The sequence below is a fragment of the Branchiostoma belcheri genome, unplaced genomic scaffold (assembly GCF_001625305.1).
Source record: "Branchiostoma belcheri isolate BF01 breed outbred unplaced genomic scaffold, Haploidv18h27 scaffold13, whole genome shotgun sequence".
NCBI lineage: Eukaryota > Metazoa > Chordata > Leptocardii > Amphioxiformes > Branchiostomatidae > Branchiostoma > Branchiostoma belcheri.
In genome coordinates this window covers 1,632,459-1,648,962 of record NW_017802713.1, presented here as the reverse complement: position 1 = coordinate 1,648,962, position 16,504 = coordinate 1,632,459, and the positions used below count along the sequence as shown (strand labels likewise).

Sequence of the window (16,504 nt, the reverse complement as noted above, 5' to 3'; positions counted from 1 at the left end):
CACGAATATGGTAGAATCAAAGAAAAAATGGTAAAGAAATTTCTATCCAAAAATCAAACAGCTATATCTTTTGACTAGTTTCCTAGTGTCCTATGCTTCCGTACCATCCAATTTGTCACTACATTGATGTAAAATATTAATGTGTAGTTTGAAGAGTGCCTGTGGACTTCATCATACACGAATATTGTAGAATCAAAGAAAAATGGTACAGAAATTTCTGTCAAAAATCAACCAGCTATATCTTTTGACTTAGTATCCTAGTGTCCTATGCTTCCGTACCATCCAATTTGTCACCACATTGATGTAAAATATTAATGTATAGTTTTGAACAGTGGACTTCATCATACACGAATATTGTAGAATCAAAGAAAAATGGTACAGAAATTGCTATCCAAAATCAAACGGCTATAACTTTTGCCTAGTATCCTAGTGTCCAATGCTTCCGTACCATCTGATTTGTCACCACATTGATGTAAAATATTAATGTATAGTTTTGAACAGTGCCTGTGGACTCGATCATACACAAATATTGTAGAATCAAAGAAAAATGGTACAAAAATTGCCATCCAAAAATCAAACAGCTATATCTTTTGACTAGTATCCTAGTGTCCTATGCTTCCATACCATCTAATTTGTCACCACATTGGTTTGAAATATTAATGCATAGTTTGAAGAGTGCCTGTGGTCCTTCTTCAGCCATCAGCCATAATCCTCTTTCTGTCGCTCAAGCCTTGTTGATGGATGGTTGCAATTAAAACCACCGTCTTTTTATTTGGAGAACCAGATGAGTAATTTCATGGTGCAGTGTACAAAATACTTTTTTGAACCAGGCTACGGCAAAAATTATTTAGGGGAAATCTAAAGAATTTTAGGTTTCCCCACCTATAAGTTACTACTTTCCTCAAATTAAGTAATGTTACATACATAAGCCTTTGACAATGTAAGTAACAGCCTTTACTTTACTGATACTAGTAATAGCCATTAATATCTAAAATTAAAAAGCATCTGCCGGATGGTGGTGTCACAGGTTCAAAAATAGGTTGCCCCAAGTAAAATTTGAACCAGGTATTTTGCACGCTGTGGTGGTAAAGATTAGAAAATCTCAGTATGCCACTCCAAGGATTTTGTAAAAAAAAGTAGATTGTAATTTCCCCCTCCCAAAAAACACAGTGTGTACTTTTCCATCCAAATGTTTTGAATTTCTAAGCCAATAAACTATTTTTTGTAGTGATTTTGGTATAATTTCATGGTGGTAAAGATTTGAAAATCTCGGTACGCCAGTCAAAGAATTTCGTATGTTACAGCATTCTATAAAAAAGTAGATTGTAATTTCCCCCTCCCCAAAAAACACACTGTGTACTTTTCCATCCAAATGTTTTGAATTTCTAAGCCAATGAACTATTTTTAGTAGGAAATTTGAACATCTTTTTGATTTGCATGTAAAAAGTTGTGAAATTGTGGTAAAAGTTTAAAAATCGCAGTATGCCACTCCAAGGATTTTGTATGTTATTCTGTTAAAAAAAAATTAGATTGTAATTTCCCCCTCCCCAAAAAACAGTGTGCTTTCCATCCAAATGTTTCGAATTTCTAAGCCAGTGAACTATTTTTATTAGTAATTTTGGTACATCTTTTTGATTTGCACGTAAAAAGTTGTGAAAGATGCTAAACTCCTGGAAAATCTCAGTACCCCACTCCAAGAATTTTGTATGTTATTCTGTTAAAAAAAAATTAGATTGTAATTTCCCACTCCCCAAAAACAGTGTGTACTTTTCCATCCAAATGTGTTGAATTTCCAAGCCAGTGAACTATTTTTAGTAGCGATTTCGGTACATCTTTTTGATTTGCATGTAAAAAGTTGTGAATTATGCAGCTATAAACCTAAGTAACCGACAGTCAAATTTCAATTGACCCCTATGAAAAGCAACCTTTGACTAACAATGATAGGTTGACCCTACGTTTACGATCAACTAAAGATATTTTACCGAGTTATTGTAAAGAAAAAACCATGTCTACATGAATTCCCAACTCATATAGTATGTATATTGTCATAAAATATCAATGAATCAGACAATAGATAACAGCATACAGCAGCCAAATGATAAAAAAGCTTTTTTGTACACTATGTTGTTGTATACTTTTTATGAGTATCCATATTATGAGAGCTAATTTCAAGAGCAGCAAGAATACCATTTGGCATGCAGTAAACTCTACCTTGTAAACCACAGACATTTTACAAGGCTGCATATATCCATAAAGCTTTATGCTGATGTTTCATGCTCTCATTCGTAAACATTTATATACATGTAGTAGTTTGATACGTTTTTAGATATTGACAAAGCTGTTTGAAGCAACCATATTGCTACTGTAATAAATCGTTGCAATTTGAACATTAAAACAAGATGCGATCTTGATATTTCAATACAGAAGGACGCTTATTTTATTCATGATGAAGCATAACACTGAAATATTTTCATATGTCAGTGTTGTAGTTGTTTTTCCTTACAATTGAAGCACTTTTTTTTTGTTTACCGAAGGAAAACATATTGTTTTTGCTCTGTTTCCTCTTCTTCTCCAAACCAATAAGGTCAATGACCTGAACCAGACATCTATCACCTTGGTAACTGGTGTTGGGTGACATCATGTTGCAATTTTATGGCAGGAGGGATTTAGACCGTATCTATGAATGTTTTTGAGTAAGAATTAACAGAGCAGACCATATGCGAAGGTACATGTGTAAACATGATTATGCATTTACTTTGCAAACGTTACCTTTCTAGTTTTGCATATGAATCTGTAATACGGTCGATCAAAACATAGCAAGAACAGTACCGAATGTTCCTGTAGTTTTTTTTTGCATACACCACTGTGCCAAACAAAACCCAGTCATCTGTCAGGTGCTTGTTAGAAGCTCAACTACCCGTAACGATCTGCGCCGTGCAGTGTGCGTCCGCCGGGACACGCGAGCGCTGATAAAATCGTCTGACATTTTGCCGCGGGGGGAATCCATCCATCAAGCCACGGGTTCAAATTTGCTTTTCTAAACAAGGCGCGGATTTTTCCTCGCAGAAAAGTACGCCTCGGAAGTAATTTAGCTGTGGTTTCCCAGATGCGCGTGGTGTTAGCGTTGGTTTGTTTTTAATGAATAGATATTAGATGTAAACAGCACTCGTGCTGGGCTGTCCTTGGTGCTGAACAAGCCTTCAGGGACTCACAGTATCACTTCTAATTGTATCCAGAAGCTCCACATTATCATACCATTAGTAATTTAGACAACAAGGGGCATAATTGATGGAACAGGGACAATAGGTAATCATATTTCAAGGTATTAATTATCTTTTATTGAAAAAAGTTTGTATCGTAGTCTGTGATTGGTTATACTAATAAAAACTGCAATGTTTTTTAATTTTTCCATGAATATAAAAATATTTTACATTGATACTGAGAAAAAGTTATGACAGACTTTACATATAGTCATATTTGTGCACGATATTGGGATTTTCTTATGCACAACAAGTACTTCTCTCACCTTGCTTATGTTTCAGTTACATATTAGTATTACTTTCAAATATAGTAGTACTTTTTCAGCCTACAGTGCTTGCCTATGACAGACTTTACAAATAGCCTATTTTGCATCTTTGTGCACGATATTGGGATTTTATTATATACAACAAGTACTTATCTCACCTTGCTTATGTTTCAGTTATGTATTACTTTCAAATATAGTGTTACTTTTTCAGCCTACAGTGCTTGCCTATGACAGACTTTACAAATAGCCTATTGTGCATCTTTGTGCACAATATTGGGATTTTATTATATACAACAAGTACTTCTCTCACCTTGCTTATGTTTCAGTTATGTATTACTTTCAAATATAGTGTTACTTTTTCAGCCTATAGTGCTTCACTGATGTTTTTCATAGCTTAAAACAGGAAGGGCAGGGCTCGAAATACTGGGTGCATGTGCACCTTAGTGCACTAAAAATTGGAGCTGTGCACCCAATTTTTTTCTGTGTTTTGTACGTATGAAATGTATGATAGTATACAGGATACTCTTGGCATCAAAGTGTCAGAAAAATAATAAAATCTTTGTTGTAGTACTTGATTAAGATTTTGAAGCTACCATAAGATTTTGAAGCTCATAAGAGGAGCAGTAAGATCGGGTTTTGTTTCATATGGTGCTCCCCAGAGTTGTTTTTTTAGGTTGGGTGCACCAGTGCTCCTATTCTTAGATGAATTTCAAGCCCTAAAGGGTAAGAAGGAAACACGAAATGATAGTTGTAAAATTCCGTTTGAAAATGACACACGCGTGTGGCAGGCAGTAAACATGCGTCGTTATCTGTGATTGCAAAAGGCCAGCATTATGTGAGGACAAGGCCTGTAATGATGTAATTCATCCTAGTTATTAGTCTACCCGACATAAAAGGTACTTGTTTCTCATGTCGTCATTATGGCGTGCCATATTCTTATTTAACGCGTATGATTGAATACGGAATTCGCCGATAAATCCTCGCCGAGGATTCCGTACTGTCGCCCTGATTGATTTTCGTATGCGCCGCTCCCAAGGCGGTGCTGAGCGCTGCATTTGGAACCGCCGGGGGAATTTTCTCCCAAATACGTGGAATAATCCCTCTCCAGCTCTCCCTAATGCCTACGGAATCCACTGATGGAATCTTGGTTAAATCTAACACCTGCCCCGATATGGCGTAATTACCATCCCAAGTAGTCCGTCGGTTCGTAGCGCCGAGCGGTAACGTTGCGCAGACTGACGTTTTAGCCCCGCGGGAAACGAGATGTCCTAAACATCCGCGCTCTGACACTATCCGTAGCTCGCCGCTAATGCCTTAACATCAAACTTTCAATGCCATTCTTAGGCCACACCTAATCTATTAGTTCTCAGATTTGCCTCTTCATTTTTTTCTGAAAAAAAGGAAAAAGATTCTGGTTCTAAATTAACTCAAATATGCTCATATTTTGCCCCCAACAGTTGAGAAAAGTCCATTTGTTCCTAGTTGTTACAGTTTTTCCATCTATCAATGCAGTGGTTTGATTAAAAGTTCAAAATTCATTGTTCAAATGTTAACCCAGCCTTTTGTGTTGACTCTTATTGTAGCCTTTGGGGCTATAATAGAATGCCTAGACCTGTTTCTATTTTTTTTTTTTTCCCCGTCGCTTCAGATTTTTTGTGAAATAATCTGAGAACCAACAAATTAAACTGGTGTGGTCTTTAGGAACTTCCTTACCAAACTACTACAATACATGTTAAAATCCATACTCCAAAAGTACCTCCCCTTCCCATAATATTAGTGATTCAACATTGAGTCTCGAGAGGTTTGCATGGTGAAGTGGATTATCATTAGATACATGGGGAACTGCATTTACATGCTGATGACTATAATACCTACCCGTGAGCACCCATCAACCTAGGTAATACCTACATACATACATGTACATGGGTCCAACTTGGGAGTACCTTTTTTTTGTTAATAGGGAGACAACTCTTTCTCAGTACTAAGGCCACACCAATTTAATTTCTTGGTTAACGAATTTTTCTAGAAAAATAATGGAGCGGGTGGATGAAATAAAAACAGGCCTAGGCATCCTATTATGGCCCAAAATGGTATGATAGGAGCCATGAAGTCAACACACCAGACTGGTTCAAAATTTATACAATGAATTTTGAACTTTTAATGATACCACTGCATTGAAAGATGGAATAACTGTAACAACTAGGATGGAAAGGACTGTTTTCAACTGTTCAGGGCAAAATATGAGCATTTTGCAGTTGATTCTGATTTTTTTTTTAAATCGGAAAAAAATTAAGCAGGCAAATCCTTTAACCAAAAAATTAAATTGGTGTGGCCTAAAATTGATTTGCTAATAAAATTAGCACTTATTGAAAAAGATTGTATCAAGATTTACTACAGAAAAAATAGGACGGACGTAAACAACAATAAAATATTATGACAAATACTCAAAACACCATATCGTACATACACTGCTGCTTTCTAGTTCATTTCTACATTGAAATGATAAATATTATAGATTCTTTTAAGATTAAAATTATATTCTGGGCATTGCTTTCTGTGATTACCCAGAGTATATTAATTAATCAGTTCCACTCATTTTGATTTTAATAAAAGATTGTAAGAACTAAAAAGGCTGCGGTTGAGCCTTTCAGTCCAAGGTTATTGCATTAAGTTGTGGTCTAATCCATGCTATGTTTCAGGTACAGACTTTAAGGCTTAAAACTCACTGTATATACATCAAAGTTGTCAATTTTCCCAAGTACGCAGTATGAAATATATTACACAGCACCCATAGGATGGTAGAGTGTCAAGTAGCAATAAGAGGATGCTTCAGATTTGTAAAAGACGGTTTGTTGAAATCAAGCAACATAGTTGTCGGTATGGAAACGGTAAGTACTATCCGTTTCTGACTGTCCAAAATTAGTACTGTGTACCATTTGCTGGGCCGGTCCAGGACCTTTAAAAATATTAAGTTTCAAGTCCTAAAAAAACTAAAAGTCAAGAACCGATTCCAGACTTATTACAAAAAAAAAAAAACATGCCCCCATTTCTTTCCAAACCACCTAAAACCTTCCATAGATTTTAAAATCTGTTCTGCAAAATGAAGAAAACATTGCCATCCGCATTGTCAAGTCTCAGCCTCCATTTTATGTGGCCAAAGTTTTGCCCAATCAACGTTGCAAGGTTGCCAACATGCAATTTTGTATATGCCATGGCTTTAGGTCTGGACTTACGAGTCTGGAACTGAACCTAAACCTCTGGACTTGAATCCGGACCTGAACTTAAATGTGGGTTTAGGTACACAGCACTGTCCAAAATAGATCACAACCACGTTTTTGACTGATTTTTTTCATGTCTGTAGGGTTGGTGGTGCTCTGTGTCAAGGTAAGGGTAGGAAAAACATTGTCACTTCATGATATGAGTCTGTCCCAGCTTGCTCCGCGGAGCACGCAGATGTTGGCTCTGTCGCTCGGAGATAACACCGCCACTGTCTGCACTCAGTCACCGAAAGAATAGAGAAATCTACAAACAGCCCAATCCCGTCCTGCCATTTTCCCGCGCCCTGACAGCCGATACATCACGTTCCTTATCTATCCCGCTCACTTCTCGCCACTGACAGCGAGATCTATCGCTCTCCGTACCAGCTCTCTGTTCCCCGCGCATTAGATCGATTTTTAGTGAACTTGGCGGGAGATAATCCTGTATGCACGCTGGCTGCGAATTCATATCTTTATCCCCAGATAGGCGGTTAATAAATGGAGCGCAGCGTGTCCTTTGAAACGTCCCTTTATTCCCTAAATGTTATGTCGTCTGCGCGGCTGTATATTTACTCTTTCAAGCACATAACAGCATTAAATCAGGATTACATTTACCAACATTTCACAGTCCAAACAACTTTACCGTTGAACAAATACACCCTTTAGAAGCCAACGTAAAATGCAATTCTACCATGTCAAATTGTGCAAGCCCTACACTTAGACCAATCCTTCAAGCGCTTTAATTAGATTATCTCCACGACACACGTAAATGTCCTATTGAAAATTTGACGGTGTTTCAGAATGTGAAATTTGATAAGGATCTGCCGACGTCTCTTTTGCATGCAGTAATTGCTTGTAGTAAATTGATGCCTGCATTAGTCGGGATATTGCCTGCGGGTGATCTTTGTAACACGACTTAATGTTGGGGAGGAAATGTGGGGTTCTGGGGCGTGTTTCGCAGGGGCGCGGTTTGACATGTCGGTGACATCGCGGTGAACTCGGAGAACGGAGGGCAGACAATCCGCAGGGTTCGTGTCGGGAACGAAATTTATTCCCGTCTGATTCCATGAATCAGAATGAGTCAGAAGATTCCTTTTTGAGAAGTTGAGCACCGAATTCGGTCGGTGTGTCAGAGAAGTTTGGTCATTTCGCAGTCATAGACATGGCATGAAAATCGCATCATGCCTTTGTGTCCTTTCTCAATATAGCATTGTCTTTACTGGTTTCTTTTTACTTAATTTTAATGTGATTAAATCTTTATAACTTTTGGAAGTTCAAGTAAAGCATGTGTGTTTGTTTGTGAAAATCACATCATGTTTTTGTGTCATTTCTCAAAAATAGCATGGTCTTTACTGGTTTCTATTGACTTAATTTTAATGTGATTAAATCTTTATGGCTTTTGGAAGTTCAAGTAAAGCATGTGTGTTCATGTATCAAAAATTCTACTGCAAACTCTTTTTTCTCTGCAAGTTACACAGTCTAAGAAAGTGCCCTTCTTATACTAGTACATTCCTTTTTTTAGCAACAACATTTTGACGGTTTCAGACCATCCCTCATATTACTTCCATATCCTCGAGACATATACTTTTTTCCTAGAAGGTGCTTGGCTGTTCCTGTATAAGCAAGGGTCATGTATAAGATAAGCGGGAATTAGGTAGTGCCTAAATTACTGCGGAGTAAAACACCTTCCCCGACATTTATCATTTTGGACCATCCGAGATTGGGGGCATGTTCTCCCGTAACCTTTGACACGCCCCGAGGAACTTTGTTTTCAAGATTGGAAGCTGGAGGGGTCGACCGAGTCTTAAGTAGCGATCGGGAGAGTAAAGGTCGCGGGATTGGAGGTGGCCGCAGTGATTGACTCTAAGCTTGCCCACGGGACCTCCTGTATTTGTCATAGTTTGTCGGTGGCATTGGTGACATTTTGTGGAAGCAAACACGTTGTGGAAAGTGCATTAGGCAGTGTGAACCTCGTTCTGTGGTTGCCATTTGCACTTTTGTAGATTTTGGTCTTCGTGTTCCGTTCCCACCCAGAAAAGAGAGCTCACTTGTTTTGAAAGAAGCTGTATACTAGTATGAGATATACAGCTCCGAAGGACTACCAAGATATGAGATATGCTTTAAACATTGGTAGTAAGTTGCCACAAATAAAGAAGTAAAGATTCCACAAATAACAAAATAAAGAAAGTTTTATAATAAACACCTAAGAACTAGAAAGGCATCAGGGATTCATAAGAAGCAGTCAGAAGGTGAACAAATGCATAATGTTCACCTTCCCATATGGTCTGCTCTGTTAATTCTTAACACATTCCTGTACATTGTATATATGGTCAGACAGGAGTCTAAATCCCTCCAGCTATGAAAATGCAACATGATGTAACCCAACAGTAGTTACCATGGTGACAGACAATCTGGTTGAGGATATTGATCTTTTGAAAGAAGAGGAAACATAGCAAAAACAATATGTTTTCCTTTGGTAAACATAATTATATCTAGATATCGCAAAAGCTTTGGAAAGATGCTGATGTCGTGGACCTTGTTGTGACTGTTGCAGGCTCGTCTGCGGTTGGTGGATGTAGTTGAGAAGGACGATGTGAACGAGGCCATGCGACTGATGGAGATGTCCAAGGACTCACTGGTGGGACAAGAGGAGGGAACCAAACGGTAGGTGTACCTTCATACTGTAAAGTTATCTTTCTTAGCAGGGAACAAAATGGTAGGTTTACCCACCTTCATACTGTAAATACATTTACTTTCGCAGGGAACCAAACGGTTTGTTTAGGAACTCTTACTCGCAGTGTCATGAATTTGCAGTGGGGAGGTCGCGGTGAAAATGTAACCACTGCTAAAGTTTCAAGATGTACAGTATGATCTTGTCACTTAATAAAGAACTACTCGTACTCAACTACTCAGACTGAGGAAAATGGTATTGAGGATTGGTATGAGGGTGGTTGAGCCAGACAAGAGAGTGTTGTAGTTAAAACTATGCAACACTGAACGGGACTGAAAATTCCCACTTTTCGACAATGAGGAAAACATAGCACACACTAAAATGCAGAGCTATGAAAACGATAGTTGAACAATGGAGTCACTCACAGGTATGACTGGTAACAAGACAAGAGAAAGCAAGAACATTTTCTGCCACTCAGCACACTTTAAGGTGCCGTTTCTTAACTCTTTTAGACATAAGCAAAAACAAAACAAATGTTTTGAACTTCCAGTGCAGTAGTCATTACAATGGTCCAGAGTTGGCTTGATTTAAAAGAGAATGTCACTTATGACCTTTTACTTGTCGTGTTCTTGACCTGACTTTGAAGTTCTGGTCACAGAAAAGTATAAGAAAACAATACAGCTGTGACAAGAAGTTCAAGAACTCTTGAGAAGTTCAGTCATCGGATGTCTTGACAGCGTTGAAAGGACTTGTTTCCCACAGTTATTCACAGGTGGCGTTTACTGTCTCTTCTGGAATGTCAAGTTGTTAGAAAGTTTATACTTAACATCGCTCAAGCGTCACTTGAGGTCACGCAAACCTTCCAGTCACCCTGTCACCATCTGTCACTTCTAGGAGTATTACCAATATTTGTCAAGCGATAACAAATATTGGGAAAAGCTCTGATTCAGCGGAAAATTCTGTATAACAAAAGAAGCGGAAAGAAAATATACAGTCATACTTGCGGGGAATGTAATCCTTAGAAAACAAGTTCACGTAAGTGACAGCGGACGGCCTCTTGTATTGGTAGGAACGAAATGGTCCAATTTGCAGGTTAATTTTAAAGATATTTGGCAGGGTTTACGGAGTCAAAAGTTAGCAAGAGTGAATGATGTTTTGTTCCGGTCTCAATGGGGGACGTACTGTTCCCCCCACCCATTGGTTTCTCTGTCAGTTCTTTTGTCTACGTGTTGAAGAACACTTTGCCATCTGCTACAAAGTTGTACTTTGTGCCAACCAGGTAACTTTTCTCTCAGGATGTCCCGTGCCACCGCCGACTTCGCCGACACTTGTTGGCTTTCCACTCAAGGGGTTCCTCGCGACATCTTTTCCCACAAGCAGTTGTTTGACTAGAGGGACAGAGAAAGCTTTGAGTGCCTGAATCAATTACAATTGTGGGGTAACAGAGCGTTACATATTAGGTGGCATTGTGCGCGCACCGGGCTTTCAAGCGTAATTGTCGCTTTAGCCGTGGTTGAAGTGCGATGAAAGGCCGGAATGCCACGGTCTGGGTTGGGGACACTCGTGCTTGGATAGAGGTAATGCTAAGTAGGTATATACTTGACAGCTACTAAGAATAGAGACCTTGCTGTGTTTTGAATGGGCCGGGGCGTTTGACGGATTCCATGTCTCTGGTCTTAAGCCAGATTTTAAGTTCAACCAAAGGCCAGGGCTGTGAAAAATGTATGCAGAGATTGGTCTAGTCAAAGAAGCCAGTGGCTCAACCATCATGAATAAAACGTTATATCACTGATATGGTTACATTGTTTGGTCTAGTCAGAAAAAGCAGTGTGCTACATACCCAGCACATGTCAGGGTTATATGACAGTATTGTCCACTGAAATAAGAGGTTGAGAAAATTAAATATCAGGTTGCCAAATTCTTTGGAAATAAAACACTCAAAGACAACACTGGTCAAAAGAACACTGTTGGAAGTTCAATAAAACCTAGTAAAAATGAAAATCAGTGAATATGTTTCTCAATTTGAAATGGTCAAGCAGTGATAGATAGAATCGGTAACTACTTATGATATGATATTTGCTTTTACCAACACAATTTTGGGAATGTGGATAACCTTCCAGAAGTCATTTATACTCTGCAAAAGCTGAGTACAATTGTATTCCATGTGGAGTTTTTTTTTGCAGGAAAGCAATGAATATTCAGCACTTCCGATAACTATTTGCTCTCCTTTTATACAGCAAGTGTTAGAACGAACACCTCTCTTCCAGACATAGCAGAGAGAGAGAGTTCTCCTAGACATCTGCTGTTTTCTTTCCTCCGTCTCGACTAGCCTGTATTTACACACACTTTTGTGTTTCAAATGTATCACTCCAGGTAGGGAGCCTCCTCCCATAGAAAACGGAAGAAAACCCCCGACCCTTTGAAGCGGGGGACTTGCTGTGCAGATTTGTCACGCTCTTTTATTGCGAATTTTCCCTCCATTTTGATTCCCTGTTCACACCTGCGGGGTGATCATATTTCAGTCTTTGAGCTCCGCATCGTTTTATGAATCTTGTTCCCGAAAGCGGTTGAATACAGGTTGAGCTCTAATCGCGTTAGCTTGTATCCGCGTCTTTCTAATCGCGTTGGAACACGCTTCTCGCGTTCCCGCGGTAGGATTGCCCCGGCCTGGACGCGGCACGGGAGTCCGGACCGTTTTCGGAGGCGGTTTTCCCCCGGCGGGTGTCCACAAGATTAATGGTTTTTAATTACAGGTTTGAAACAGGTACCCAACTGAGATGACAGGCTTCACCTAATCATTTGTGACAAGACAAATGTTGCATGCAATGCCAGTAGCCAGCGAGAGCCCTCGCCGCGTTGCTACCCTATCGCTAAGGCCCGCGCGATCTATACCAGCGCGGCCCTCCGTGGCAACCTGGAGGAATAATAACATGTTTAAGACCGTTTTGCCATGCTGCGTTCCGTTTGCGCGTTCCTGGTGGTTTAAAGGGAATCAGCAGGTGTGCTTCTTAAGTCCGACACGGGTGCTGTAAAATCCCTCTACCCTGTTATTAACCATCTGTGCCTTACAGACGCACGCTTCTTGTAGGGAATACGCCCGTCTTTACTGCCGCAACAATCCGAAAGAGCGAACTGTAGAAGATCATTCTTGAATGAAGTCAAATGCCTTGTAAAAATCATTTTGGTTTGGTATTTTGGAAGGCTATTCTGACGTCTTTATTGCTGCAAAAATCCAAAAGAGCGAACTGTAGAAGACCATTCTTGAATGAAGTCAAATGCCTTGTAAAAATCATTTTGGTTTGGTATTTTGGAAGGCATTCTGACGTCTTTATTGCCGCAAAAATCCAAAAGAGCAAACTGTAGAAGACCATTCTCGAATGAAGTCAAGTACCTTGTAAGAATCATTTTGGTTTGGTCTTTTGGAGGGCTATTCTGACACTCACGTTAAACCATTAAGCCTTGTAGCTAGACCTTTCTTGCTTAAGATGCAGTCTTTCTCTTCACTTTAGCAAAATAGCTGTAAAATGTCAGCCTCGAATTGTTGTGTTTGCTGGTTTTTTTTTCATCAGTTCTCCTGATGATAAGCCACTCTATCTTGCTAAAAGGCTAGTGCTTATTTTTAGTGCCTAGAGCCTAATTTACTTCACTCTTTGTTTTAGCCTCTCGTGCTGTGCATCTCCCAGCTTCAAAAACGCATCACAAATGGGACGGCTGGCTCAGAAGCGTTTGCGTGCCAGAATTAGACCTCAGCGAACCCAGACATCAGAAGACTAAGCTTTCCATTGATGTGACACTAATAGCTTCTTGAGTGTCTCAACTTCTTGGTTCTGATATTCGAACCGATCGTTTCCAACATGCATGAGGAGTGGGCGCAATTCCCCCCAGGACCCAATTCTACATTTCAAATATCCTTGAGGGATGGAGCATCCATTACTTGCTGATGTAGACGTGCCGAATCTAAGCAGGAACTAATGGACTCTGTCGTAGAAAGTTGTCCGCTGTCGGAGGGAATTTGGGTTAAAGATCAGCGAATCTTGCCAACTGTAGCCTCAGAAACGAAACGGGAAGACCGTGTGAGATTTTCGTATATTTCGTCAGCAAATTTACAAATTCCTCTATGTGATTCTATGACTTGTCAGTTATAACACTGGACAGTTTAGAGGCATCCAGTGCAGTTTTTAGGGCTTGGAAACCTGAGTTTTCAAAGCCAATATTCTATCCATTTATCCACATACTGAGTTGAAATCACACTATGAATGTATATTGACCCTCAAGGCAAAAATTCTGACGGAAAGTGGTCACTGGAAGGGCTGATATTTAGGGTACCACCCAGAAAATAAAGGACTCATCTCAGGGCTTTGTTTCTTCAGTTTTAAAAGCCCAAAGTATGAAATACTGACTCAAACGTGCTAATGTGAAGCAGTATGTGTCAATATCACAAAGATTGCCTTATTCAGAATATTTCCAGTTTTGCTGAAATCGCATTGGATGCCTTTAAATGCCTAAGATTTTGACTAACGTTTTCCCTTTCTTTGGCATGGAAAAATGGAATACAATCACATGCTACCCCTTGCAATGGTTGATTATATTCCCAGACACAGTTGCAGAAAAATTCCCCCAATCTTCATACCAGTTCAAATTCTCTCTCAGAATTACAAAGGACACGCACACAATACACCAACGGGGGGCGGCAACCCTGTCTCAGTCAGCTTACCAAAACGTCCCTTCTAACCATGCAAAATCCAGCGCAACGCTATACAAAACAACCTCTTTGTCACACAACAAACAATGACAGAGATGTTTGCCAAGCTACGCACCATAAAGAATAATTTTCCCTTAGAAGAAAAATATGTCCAACATGTAAAAGCAAACATAAGGTCAGCCATAAACCGTTCACATTATAGCATTTCTGACAAACATTGTTTGAGGCTGCCCTATTATATCATTCTCTCAAGAGGAGGTAGACTTCTAGGCACCTTGGGTTGATAGGAACCTAGCATGACTTTCTTGAAACTATGACGACCAGGACTGGTCATTGGAGGAGCAAGGATTATCGCTGCTTGAACCGTACGTAGGGTATATATGTGTGTTCTCTGGTGTCCGTGGAATCAGTTGTTCCTGTAAGCCAAGACCTTCGCTGGTCTAAATTACAGGGTTTGGAGTGCCCACCGGTGGGGAGGGCTGACAGTGACAGAGTTCCGATGGGAAAATGTGAGTTTGACCACGGTTAGGAGTGGAAAACGCAGCATGGGTTGCACGTGTTACGTCTGTAGGTACAAATTATTGAGTAATTTGTGGGTCACTTGCAAAAGTTTTTCCTCGCAGGATGGATAGTTACAGCATGGTTTTCTTCTGTTTCCTCACATTTGGATCTTGCATACTTACAGTGTTAGCTTCAATAGACATTGCAGAAAAGAATTTTAAGGCTATCGAACTTGACTAGTGTTCACTTTTTTTCCAGCCATTTGATGATTTTTCATGCTTTTCCCATTTGTAAAATTATTTTCCTTGCAGAATGGATAGATACAGCATGGTTTTCTTCTGTTTTCTGATAATTTTTCATGCTTTTTGTCCTTTTTATCTTGTCTATCAGTCCTCTTGGTGTACTTCCAGATTTGGCTTTTGGTGAGGAAATTTAGAATTCAAGATTCTGAGACACGTTAAAAACTGTTCAGATACGTCTCTTTTTTACAACATGTGTGGTAAGTTTTTATGCTTGTTAAAATGAGCCAGTGAGCTGGTATGTTAAACCTCATGAGTATACCATCTGTGATAAAACCGGTGGAAAAATAGGTCCCCTCGAGCTAAAACTGTATCAAGATTCATTTCCAAGTCCAAAGCTACTTTCATAGCGGGGGAAAATGAATCCGTCAGGTGTACCCAGAGTTACATTAGATCTCTGCCTGCAGGCTCACAATCTGTCAACCTCCCCAACGAGATGGGTTCAAGTCCTCCAGGCAATGCTTTCCTGAACTTTACATTTTAAATCTCCCCGAATATCATTCATCAAACATTGCCGGGCCATCTGCCATTTGACATATTCCTACCATTCCAACCTACAACGGTTTTAAAAGCCTCCTCTTTATTTTGACATTATGTTTTGTGGACAGATCTTCCAAAGGATACAAGTAGCTATATCTTCTATGTACTTCAGATAAAAAATGCACTTTCTAGTAGTAGTTAATGGATTGTTGATAGACAGTTTTTGTAGGCCAAGGCCTTTTTCGAAATTCTAGGTCCAATACTGGCTTTTAGATAAAGTTGGAAACTTGTAGTATTGGTGCTCCTGTGTACTATCATGTGTCAGCGACACTTCAAAATGGTGTGACATATGGTCTTTCAGGACCACACGACTCAGAATGTAGCCATACCGTCGCCACATGCGTACCCAAAGTGCCACACTAACCCACACCATTCCTTCCCCCCTGATACATATCTAAAGCACCAACATCCAGCCATCTACTCGAGTGCTTTTACACTCTGCAGTTGCCGTGAGAGAGTTGGCGATGCCTTATCGAGGGCACGGCGCATTACGGCGTACGCCACGCTCCATCTGGATCGCAGATAGCGATCTCGCATGTTGCTGGCATCATTTTTTACGACACTGGGTTGTCAGGTCTGCCCTTTCAAGGGCTGAGAGATTTCAACTCATGATTATGACATACATTTTTTGCCATGCATTTCATATCAAAGATGAATACCCAGGCAGTTCTTTTAGATTCTGACTAGGCATTGAGGAATGGGTAACACATAGCTCATTCTTCTTTCTTGTCGAATGTCCCTTTCTGTAACTTGTCTTTGTAAGAGTAAAATCTTTGCTGTACTTCATCTTGAGGGACAATACCTGGATGTCATGCAAATCTGAATTTAATACAGAAAACTTAAGTCTAGAGTGTGCTATTCTTTCTACATAACAATATCGTATTGGTGTGGAATATTTTACTGTAAGAAAGATACAGAAATTTCTTTTCATGTGGGTTTTATTTTACCAAGTTTGCAAATGTTATTATCTAATCATTTTGTGTTCTTTTCTTTAATGTTCCTCATTTG

General features: G+C 39.6%; 1 protein-coding gene across 1 annotated transcript in view; it reads left to right on the top strand.

The window, feature by feature from the left end:
- Nucleotides 1–16,504, top strand: part of LOC109463939 (DNA replication licensing factor mcm7-like) — a 54,346-nt gene that overhangs the window by 24,670 nt on the left and 13,172 nt on the right. The window contains exon 17 of the mRNA XM_019760837.1: nt 9,338–9,447. Within this exon, the coding sequence (XP_019616396.1) occupies nt 9,338–9,447 (110 nt within the window). The remainder of the gene's footprint in view (nt 1–9,337; nt 9,448–16,504) is intronic.